The 11607-nt window shown below is 48.1% G+C and overlaps 1 protein-coding gene across 1 annotated transcript; it reads left to right on the plus strand.

Moving 5' to 3' along the window:
* The first annotated feature begins 295 nt into the window (after positions 1-295).
* On the plus strand, positions 296-9719 carry LOC124693603 (amino acid permease 3-like). The gene is made up of 7 exons (XM_047227087.1): positions 296-542; positions 7624-7857; positions 7964-8057; positions 8168-8385; positions 8511-8650; positions 8765-9464; positions 9508-9719. Exons 1-6 carry the CDS (start codon positions 410-412, stop codon positions 9416-9418), a joined length of 1473 nt encoding a protein of 490 aa, XP_047083043.1. The 5' UTR covers positions 296-409; the 3' UTR covers positions 9419-9464; positions 9508-9719.
* Positions 9720-11607: the final 1888 nt, after the last annotated feature.

Consider the following 11607-nt stretch of genomic DNA (forward strand, 5'->3'; position numbering starts at 1 on the left):
GTATCCTATTAATTATCATAAATTTAGATATATATCTATCTAAAATCAGGGACAGCTAATATAAAATGGAACCAAGTAGAGACTAGTATACTCTGATCTGTGGCACTATGGGTAGTCTTAAAAGAAGCCATTCATATTTGACCGTTGAAGCCTCAATATCAACGACCGCGGATAGGAGCATGTGTTCGATGATGTGAAAGAAATAAAAAGAGAATATAAGCGGTATAGCCAAAAAAAAAAACGGCACGGGCCATCAGGGGCTTCCCCCGGCTTGCGTATATATTACCGCCGGAGAGGTTCCTCTCTCTGATTGCCATTCTCTGTTTCTCCACAACCACACCTACTACCGTCCAGCCAGACACAGAGAGCGGGCAGCGGGGGAGAGACTAGCTGACGCAGAGTCGCAGAGATGACCAAGGACGTGGAGATGGCGGCGCGGAACGGCCACGGCAACGGCGCCGTTGCCGGCGAGCCGTATTACCGTCCTGTGGAGCAGGGCGGCGACGTCGATGTGGACGACGACGGCAAGCACCGGCGCACCGGTAAGCAACATGACAAAGCTCAAGCTCATGCTCATCAATTACCTCTTTAGCTTGCGTCGCTGCACAATTACTCTAGCCTTCCATGGCGCCAGCCAAAAAAACATGGCGCCGCGGCGGCCGGCTCGCCGGCGCGGTCGCTTTTCCGTGCCTGCCATCGCCGCGCCGCCGCGTCGCCGCGCGCGGAACATGTGCGGCGCTGCTGTCCTTGTGTTGACGCGTACGACGACGGATCGAGTTGGGGCGCGTGTTCGCTTCTCCTTGCGGAGGACCACGCGCGACGCAAGCGAGGGCCATGCGCGCGTGCGCTTCCTCGTCCCTTCCTGCCATTCTTGACCGTTGATTCGAGCGTCCAAACTTGCTGTGTTCAGCAAAGGCGGACGCTGGTGGAGCGATTAAGGCAAGCCTAGCTGTTTTCTTTGTTGGTTTTCGCCGTGGGCGGAGGAAATCGTCAAGCCTTTTGGTTCTCTGATAGTCCGTCCGCCTTATTTTGGTTGTCTGGTGTGTCCCAAGCCCCCGACGGAACGCGTCTCCTCCATCGGGCGCGCGCTCTCTAGCTAGTTTCGTTCGTATAATCACACGCTTGGGATGGATGGCATGCACCTAGAGCACACCAAAAAGGAGAAACAAGAATACAAGAGCAATCACATCCTCTTGACGTGCACGCTCCACCTAGATTTGTATCGAGACGAGACAAATGTATCTAGAGTAAGTATAATTGATTTATAATTCTTAATTCAAACCTCACATGGCCCAAACATGGGTCGCGTGTCGGTCCAACGGTCAAACTCGGACGGAAACGGCACACCTGTCCACTGTGCATCATTACTCTACTACCACCTCCATTCCAAAATAAGGGTCTCAACTTTATCTACCAACTTTATCTACGTACATAGTATACACATGCATTTAGACATGTTTTAACGCATAGATACATAGTACGTAGTATGTGTTATTTGGGACCATATTAAATAAGTAAGTAGACTGGTGGTGTTTCTTACAAGCTAAGGCTTTTTGCAATGGCGGGTTTTTCTTAAATGAAATAGATAATACTTTGCTTAGGTGGTACTATATTAAATGAGAACAAAAGATTGGTGTTATATTTTAGCTACTCTCTGTCCATGGATAAGTATATGCTTTTTCCTTTTTTAGAATTCAAATATGTTTTTAAATTTTACCACATTTTACCACAAAATAGAAGCATGCATGACATCCTCCATAAAATGATGTTGGAGGTTTGTCTAAATTTTTGATATATCTAGACATTAGAAAGTATCTAGATACATTTAAATTTAGAAAAAAACTTGCGACGTCCTTTTATGGATAGAGGTAATATATTATTAAACTATATGTCAGTATCAATATAGCATTTACCATCTATCTATAGAGGTAAATGCATATACTTTTTTTCTTCTAAAGAGTTAGTCAAAATTAATAAAGTTTAACTTAAGACATGTTACACATGTATAAACGTACATTTATATGTGGAGGGAGGGATTAAGATACATCTTATGCTTGAAGCCATATGCAAAATAGATTTGTAGCTCAATTCCCATGCAAACATACCCCCAAATATTACAAACACCGTGAAAAGCCTAACACTAGAAAAACGATGCATTGCGCTTCATTAGTTCGTTTGCTTGCTAGAGATCGAGAAGTTGTACGTATATACGTCTCTGGGCTGAACTTCTCGCTGTCTCGATCGGGGTAGCGACGTAGCGTGGATGCTCCATCTATTCTACTATGGAATTACAGCGCGCGCATCTCTGACCTGCGCGTGCGTTAGGCCGCTTTATAGATTCCTACGCGCGCCTGCACTTGTTGGTAAAACTAATCCACCGTAACCTTTTTGATAAGTACAGATTCTGATAGATGCGCTGCCCCTTGTTCAAGCCACATGGTCAGACCAATGAGGTCATGAGCGAGAAAATACCTGCCGACTGGTGATGTGCCAGTTTGTCAATCTGAACAGCTCAATCAAATAATTCAGGCCTGAAAGCCCCTCGATCTTTGGCTGGTCTTCCTTGGCTGCTTCCTAACCCAGGAGAATCAGTTTCCTTGACGCGAAAAAACGTACACTACAAGTAATAAAGCCAAGCTAACCGGGCCTCTCTTTTCCTCAACTGATGGAAGTCGTATCACACAGTCAAATAAGTTCCTTTCCGTTTTCTTTCGTCTCGGCGACAGTTTTATCTGAAAGGGAAAAACTTGTATGAAGCATGTTTCGGTGATGCCACCAAGACATATAAATTCAACACGCAAATAACGCTCCAACCTGTCAGTCTAACCCGTTATTGAATGGTTAAGAGGGCAGTGGCGCTATCGGCCCACCAGAGATCGAACCACATGTTTAATAATCTAGTGTCTCATAAAGACAAAATATCACCCGCTAGATCAGTCTTTCATGCTATTTGAGACGAAGACTCAATCTCTCGAAGGTACTCACATGGTTAGGGTGTGCGTGCGCTTATAAAGATTATGTACGTATTTTTTAGCGCATTTGTATAGTGTTTCACGTTTTAAAAAGGCTTGGAATTTGAGCCAGCTTGGCTCGACTAGCTAAAACTCTTTACTAACAAATTAGCTCAGCTCGACTCGTTCAATAACCGAGTCTAAAATTGAAAACTCAAAAACTCGCGAATAGATCGTTAAATACTGCCAACAAGACACATGTATGGATTTATGATGCAATTATTTCTAAAATTTGTGCTTGTTGCTTCTAGATGGCTCTAAAATAAACTTGGTCCAGTTGTGCTTGTTGTTGTCTTCTTTTGCGTACTCGAACAACTCCATTAATACCATATTAACCCCATACCCAAAAACAAAGTTAAGCGAGCTAGACAAGTACCCGATAAACTCGGCTTGTTTGCCTCGAACTCGATTAATGATAAAATTCAAAACTCGGCTCAGCTTGGCTCGTTATAAATGGAATTCGAGTGAGTTGAGTCGTGAGCTAGGCGTTTAACACGCGCGTTCCAAGTTTTAATTCTAGGCTAGACAGATCCATGACGTGTCCAATGAACATCACCTTCCTGGATTCTTCCAGATACTGGCCCTTGACGCCTATGGGCAATCAACAACTGGTAAGAGACGGAAAGATGGAGCCGCGTGTTTTGTTTTTTTGACTCAAGCTGTTCGGCGATAGTACGGGCGAGGGTACGTAGAGTAGAGAGTCTGCTGGGATGAGCTCAACTTCACCGATGCGAGCGCCGTAGCGCTGCCGTCTCTGACCTTCGGGCACGCACATCTACCCGCCATGACTACGCGTATGCATATACTACTACTACTATCGTCTCCTCGTAGCTAAGCTAGTCAATATCCTATGCCGGCGGTGGCCGGAAAAGTTAAGAGACTGTAGGTGTGTAGCATACCAAACCGGCCGCAGATCATGGGGCCTTTGAGGTCATCAGGGGTCATTCATGAGGACGTACTTGTGTTGAACTTTGTTGTGGGAGCCGGACCTGTCAATGATTTGTTTCAACTTGCCTGTGGGTACATAGGTTCTGTTTTGTTTTAGGGATACATTTTTTTTTTAGGGTTTTTTAGGGATACATAGGTTCTCCGATTATTCGATGTGTCACGGCGGAGACCAGTGGGCTCACTCTGATGCACAGGCATCAGGGTCCAGAAATTTGTTCCTTGTATTTTAGACTAGAAAAGGCCCGGTGCATCACCTTAGCCCACTAAAAGTGCATCATGAAGGTCCATTTTTCTTAGCACAAGGAAGCCTTGCTTGAAGACTGAAGAGGCATCGCGGTGAAAAACAGTCAAGCTCCGCCCCTTTGTGTGCATGTATTTGTACATCCAATTTGACAGAACCATCTTTTGCAATTATTAGTTTGCCCTATGTTGTGTATTTTAATCATATGGAAATGAACTATAAAAGTAAAAAAATAAAATTGAACAATATTAAGATTGAAATTCTAGGGAACGGTATAGTCAAGGTCGCAATATATTGCGACTTTGGGGTTGAGGCTTGTTAGTTTCAAATGCATCTCATAGCATTTTTTTGGGTTCGTTAACTGATTTTTAGTAGGATTGAAAACTTTATTTAGGCACCACATAATGTTCCAAATAACCTTTTTCACTACATTTCATACTTTGTGGTCATGACATGTACTCCGTAGTGGATTTCTATAAACTAGGGCATTGGTGAGAATAGTTATATCTACATGCAAACAACTACCGTAACAGGGGCCACTTTTTTTTTTGAGGACAAAACAGGGGCCAATTGGATCTCTGGCTTAGGTCGGAGTGACTCTGAGTTCCCGACAGGTGGGCTCTGCACCCAGCGGATACGTGCTGGGACTGAGAGCATTTTCACCCGGCTCCCCTATATGGGTTCCGGCCCATCCATTTTCGGGCCCATATGGAGACGTCGGCTGTGAAATTAAAATAGTGGTCGGGCGCCTACCAGTCGTGACCCCTATACTAAAAAGATTTAAAATTTTAAAATAGAACAAAATTTCAGGAAAAACTAAATTTATTGATAGTTCGGCCATATATGGCCGATATTTGTACAAATATTAAAACACAACAAATCTAACTATTGCCGCCGCCGTTGCCGCCGCCTAGCCCTAGGCGGGGGTACATGGCCGTCGTGTAGTACTTGCCATCGCCGGGGTCTTCCTCCTTCAGATGCGGCAGGTAGCTGCTGCAGCCCTAGCCGGTGTCGTCGCGCCTCCCACGCGGCCTGCTGGACGGGCCAGGTTCCTCGTCGTCATCGTCGAGGTTGATGATGAGGCTGAGGCGATGGCGGCGCTCCTCCTCGCGGCGGTGTTCCGCCGCGCTCCACACCTCGGTGAACGCGTACATTGCCACGAAGGAATCCAGCTAGGCTTGGCGCAGCCCAGGGAAGTCCTCCGGGCCGTCCTCTGCCTTGACGATGGAGGCCGCCGCCTTGAACTCTGGTGTTTGCGTCCACTCGCGCTGTCGTGGTGGGGAGGAGTCGCGGATGACGAGGGCACCGCGAGAGGAGGGACGGAGGAGGCTGCGGGAGGGTGCAGTCTCCACCGGCTCGTCCTTCACCATCGCCAAGAACCTTGGCGACGGTGTGTTATACGGTGACTGCCTCGACGAGGACCCACGCACCAACGACCCGCGAGAGGAAGAGGAAGATGAGCGCGACGACGAGGATGATCGACGCGGCGCCACTAGCCGTTGCTGCCCTGCGGCGCCGCTAGCTGTAGGTGTTTTGGTGGCATCTGCAGCAGCGGGTTGTTCCCGTCTGCGATGTACTGGATGACCCACGCCAGGGTCCTCCCGGGCGTGCTCCACCACCGCTGTCGTCCAACTACATTATAGTTGGACTGTGGGTCGCTGTTGCCGTCGTAGGCAGCGAGGCGATCCGCGCGCTGCCAGACGAAGAAGGCGTTCCAACCGTCGTCATTGTCCGGCGACCACTAGGGGTCGTTCCTCTCCCCCGCTGTGAGGTGGTCCCAGTAGTGGTCGTATATGGCGATCGCCTGATCGGTCCCTGTCGGCATGGGGAGGACCGGCAGGTCGCCGCGGCTGAGTGCCCAGCCCCCCGGACAGCGCATCTCCGGCAGCGCTCTTCCTAGAGGGTGCGTGCCTCGTTGACATGGAGGGAGCCGCAGACACCGCCTATTTTACGATGAAGAAACCGTAACATTTCACCAACACTCAGGTCAAGATAGGGCCTCACAGCCAACTATGCCATTCTACCTCGATAGGAAGATTTCTTTTCTTACTCCCAGGCCTCTCCCTCCCAAGCGGCTCTGGAGGCGCCGCCTCCACCCTCTCCCCCTCTGGCCGGTGGTGGTAGCGGCCCCCTTCGCGTCAAGCTGTGGTGGGGATGGAGAGGTGCTGCCCGACGGCTTCTCTTGGGAGTTGGGCGTCGCTGGTGGGGGCACATAGAGACGCGGTCGTCACTGGCTGAGGCCTGAGGATCTCCGTCAAGGGTTGACGAGGAGGAGGCGGTACATCGGCGGCGCGGCTTCGGCGGGCATGACGGTGATCTGCGCCGTCGCGACTAGATCTAGGTTGTGAGGCCCGATCTGGACCAGATGGGTTCAACCAGGGCCGGTGTTGTGTGGTCTATGGCTGTCGTCGGGACGCCGTTGACTTGCACCCTGGCGCTGTACTACCTCTTTCCTCTTCAGTTTCGTCGAGGAGACAACTAGCGGCGTGGGGGGCAGCTAGTCTCGCGAATAAAGGCGGCAGTCCTAGGTTTCTCTTGTGTGAAGATGAAGAACTTCCCGAGACTTGTCATTCTTGGTCTCGCCGGAGTGTTGAGTTCCGGAAGGCTCCTCCGGTGAATGGAACAGTGCACATATTGCTGGAGTTTGCTGGATCGGGTAATATACGGTCGTGCGAACCCATACTTTTATTCCTACGGTTCTGTGTTACCATCAGATGATATTCTGGTCCATGGTGAAGTCAAAAACAGAGAATATCATGAAGGGTGGATTGAAGATCTATCAATGGAGGTTCTAGTCTATGTGTTTGTTGAGAAACTTGTTTGGTGTTCTGGATTTTCGCAGCCGTAGTATGTAAATGGGGGCGGTAGTACATGTGAAATCCGGAGTCTTACCTTTCAGGGTGAAAATCCAAGATCTGGTCTAGCAATGACTTTGTTGAAGGTATTGTTTTGATAGTGGGAAGTATCTTAAGGGTGAAAACCTAAAATCTTTTGATCGAGCGACGGCAACACTTGTGCATTATTTCATTTTTGAAAATCCAAGGTCTGGTCTAGTAATGATTTTGTTGAAGGCATTGTTTTGATAGTGGGAAGTATCTTGAGGGTGAAAACCTAAAATCTTTTAATCGAGCGACGGCAACACTTGTGCATTATTTCATTTTTAAAGGCGTTGTTTTTGGAGAGCCTGGAGTTCAAGTGATATCTTGGTGGTGGATATATTGTTATTGCTAAGGCTGGAATAGTGTAACAGAGCTTTTTATTTCTTAGTTTTTCTTTCTCTTTGTTTAGTTGCCGTAATGTCGTTAAGGTATGCGTTGTTTAATATATTCTTTTTATCCAAAAAATACGGAAATAGTAGTATTACCAAAAATTCCAGACTAGTTTGCTGGAACCGACTGACAGTTTGTACAACTTGTTGATCAGGTACGGTATGGACAGCGAGTGCACACATCATCACGGCCGTCATCGGCTCCGGCGTGCTCTCCCTCGCCTGGGCTACGGCGCAGCTCGGCTGGGTCGTCGGACCCGTCACTCTGATGCTCTTCGCGGGCATCACCTACTACACCTCCAGCCTCCTCGCCGACTGCTACCGCACCGGAGATCCGGCCACTGGGAAGAGGAACTACACCTACATGGACGCCGTCGCAGCTTACTTAAGTAAGTTTCGAATCGCATGAACTGAACTGACGGAGCTCTTTGAAAATCCGGCCATGGAGTGCATGTACGGTCTACTGAATGTGTTCGTGTGCTTATCCGTGCACAGGTCGCTGGCAAGTCTTGACCTGTGGTGTTTTTCAGTACGTTAACTTGGTGGGAACTGCAATTGGGTACACCATTACAGCATCCATCAGCGCTGCGTAAGTCGAATAGTCGATTCATCTGTCGAGAAATTCAGAAAAAAGATACAGTGAAATGCAGCACTTCTTTTTTCGAGATTTTTGACTTAGGATGATGAACAATTCGACAGGGCTATAAACAAGGCCAACTGTTACCACAAGAACGGCCGGGAAGCCGACTGCGGCGTCTATGACTCCATGTACATGGTGGTCTTCGGGGTAGTCCAGATCTTCTTCTCCCAGGTCCCCAACTTCCACGACCTATGGTGGCTCTCTTTCCTCGCCGCGATCATGTCTTTCACCTACGCGTCCATCGCCGTTGGCCTCTCATTAGCACAGGTCATATCAGGTACGATGATGCATACCATCGCGATGCCAAGCTCACTGATAAGATACATACTGGATGATGATATGCCTTTTAAGTTTTAATCCATTTCTGATGGAGTGTCATGTTGTCATGTGGTTTGACTGCAGGTCCTACTGGTAAGACTAGCCTGAGTGGCACTGAAGTTGGAGTAGACGTTACTTCGGCCGAGAAGATCTGGCTTGCATTCCAGGCGCTCGGCGACATCGCATTCGCCTACTCCTACTCCATGATTCTCATCGAAATCCAGGTAAGCAGCACTACATTAGAAAGTTTAGAGTTTCTGAATTCATGAACAGAAAAGGTCGCTGCCGTGTCCCCAGTTTACAGAGCTCTTGAGTAACTCTTTAAAAAAAAACTGCAGGATACGGTGAAGTCTCCACCGGCAGAGAACAAGACGATGAAGAAGGCGACGATGCTGGGCGTGTCGACCACGACGGCCTTCTACATGCTCTGCGGCTGCCTCGGCTATGCGGCCTTCGGCAACAGCGCCAAGGGGAACATCCTCACCGGCTTCGGCTTCTACGAGCCCTACTGGCTCATCGACTTCGCCAACGTCTGCATCGTCGTGCACCTGGTCGGCGCCTACCAGGTCTTCTGCCAGCCCATCTTCGCCGCCGTCGAGACCTACGCCGCCTGGCGCTGGCCCAACTCCGGGTTCATCGCGCGCGAGCACACGGTCTCCGCCGGCAAGAAGGTCAGCTTCAGCCTCAACATGTTCAGGCTGACGTGGAGGACGGCGTTCGTGGTGGTAAGCACGGTGCTCGCCATCCTCATGCCCTTCTTCAACGACATCCTGGGGTTCCTTGGCGCCATCGGGTTCTGGCCGCTCACCGTGTACTTCCCCGTGGAGATGTACATCCGGCAGCGGCGGATACAGAAGTACACATCGAGGTGGGTGGCGCTGCAGACGCTCAGCTTCCTCTGCTTCCTCGTGTCACTCGCCGCCGCCGTCGGGTCCATCGAAGGGGTCACCGAGTCGCTCAAGCACTATGTCCCGTTCAAGACCAAGTCATGATCGGTGATGAGGGCTTTGCTTGCGCATTGTGGAATAACTGGCTGTTAACAATGCTTGCTGTATCCCTCGCAAAAAAAAAAAAAAAAAAAAACAATGCTTGCTGTATGTGAGATCATAGTCTGTTCGAGATCGATTACCAGTTGGCGGAGTGCGTACACCCGGCTGTGCTGTTCAGAAATTCAAGGGAGGGAGAGATTTAGAGAGCATCCTATCCTACAGGCTACAGATGTTGGTCCTGATTCCTGATTTCCTGCACAAAAGCTTAAGTTTATACAAGAATTGGAAAGGTTTTCGTTAGCAATCCTTGTTCTTGTTTATGTGCCATGCCCCGGGATTTAGCAGTTCTTTGGTCAGTGCAATTTATTGGGGAACTATCTTGTGCGGCTCAGGAAATACATGCATCACACGGTTCTCAAAGCGTCCTAAAAGTTGGCTCCCCAGTCACGGTCGATTTAGGCGTTCTCAGCAGGGCAGGCTGAGCACAATGTGTGAAAAAACTTGCACGCGTGTGGAAACGGGAAGAGAATCTGGTATCCAATGAGAAGGCACGCCATGAATCATCTCACCGCCCTCTCACCTCCCGCTCCCTTTCCTCACCCACCCTATCCACTCCTCTTCTCTCGCTCCTCTCGCCGTTGGCTGTTGCACAACCGCCGGTAGATCAAAGAACACTACTGTGAAAGTGGAATAGCATTCACTCGAAGCCCTCATCCTAGAGGACTTCATCAAATCGAACGTCGGTGTATTGTCTCTTCTTTAGGAAGTGCTTCTCCATGTTCGTCAATCTCCGTAAGCTCTAAAACCACCATGAGCCGCTTGGAAATGATAAAGGGTACTTATTATTATATATCAATAGTTCATAATAGTTTCGTGCCATACTATAACTGTATCAATTTGAAACGTTGATACACGTGTGGTAGTGTAAACAAACCAGGGTCCCTAGTGAGCATTCGCAAAGTAATTCATTGAGGTCAATCGATGATCGAGGTTTCCCGATCATGGACACATATGTCGCTGACAATAAAGTCATATCATTGAGTGAATGATATGATGGACATTCCCATATATATGTATTGTAACACAATCAAAGTCATATCAAGTTCAACGTTACAATATTTACGAAAGCGTAGTGACCTAATGCTTAAACCGCGAGACCATATCTAATCGATGTCACCGGCGGATGCTTTGACATCATCAACCACCACACCGTAGCAGGGTGGTCATAAAGCTGATGCTCAGGTATTCCAATGGGATGGGTTGATGCGTGTGTGTTAAGAGCGGGATTTTTTCATGCGCGTGACGAAAGATACTCGGGCCTACTCGGTGAGATTACATCCAAGTTGCAACAATTGACTAGGTCATGAGGATGGAATCGCACCGGAACGAGTTGAATGGTCTTGCCGGTAACGAGATCGAACTAGGTATGAAGTATGATGATACCGATGATCAAGTCGCGGACGATTCTCGTATCAAAGTAACAAAGAGAATGGGATACGGCGTAATGGTTCATACGACGATCACATCTTCGTAGAATACACCGGGGGGGGGGGGTCACTATTGTTCTCCAGAACACCATGGTGATCATTGATCGGAGAGTGTCTCGACCATGTTTGCGTCATTCTCGAACCGTAGGGAAACACACTTAAGGGTTCAACGAAACTTAATATTATTTTGGATTCATTGGAAACACCAGAGAATAGAGAAGAGAGAACCGGAAAGAGTTCCGGGAGAATCTGAAAGTGTTTAGAGTGATACGAGAGGTGTCAAGGATCATCGGGAGTTAAATAATATGTAATATGTTAATTAAATGATTTAATATGAAATATATAGTTACTAATTAATAAAAAGGTGCAGCTCACCTTAATGGGCCTCTCCCGGAGAGACGCCCACTAAGTGGCAGATGGCTGTGAAATACGCCATTTTTTCTCACATTTAAACTTTTTGCTAAGTTAAGAAATTGACTAAACATCTCTCTAAATGTGCCACTAATGACTAATTATTGCATACATGTGCAATCCTTTCTCTTTTTGTATGGTGTGCAGGAAATTAAGTCTTAATGGTAAATGGACCTGCAATTACTAAAGAAAATCTCCTCGCAAGTGCAGCAAAGTCAACCATAGGGACAAGGTCGGTTCCAGAGTGAATAGCGGACATCAGTATGGGCAAGCTCCGTCCGTACATACTAGGCA

This window comes from Lolium rigidum, chromosome 1 (assembly GCF_022539505.1).
Source record: "Lolium rigidum isolate FL_2022 chromosome 1, APGP_CSIRO_Lrig_0.1, whole genome shotgun sequence".
Classification (NCBI taxonomy): Eukaryota; Viridiplantae; Streptophyta; class Magnoliopsida; order Poales; family Poaceae; genus Lolium; species Lolium rigidum.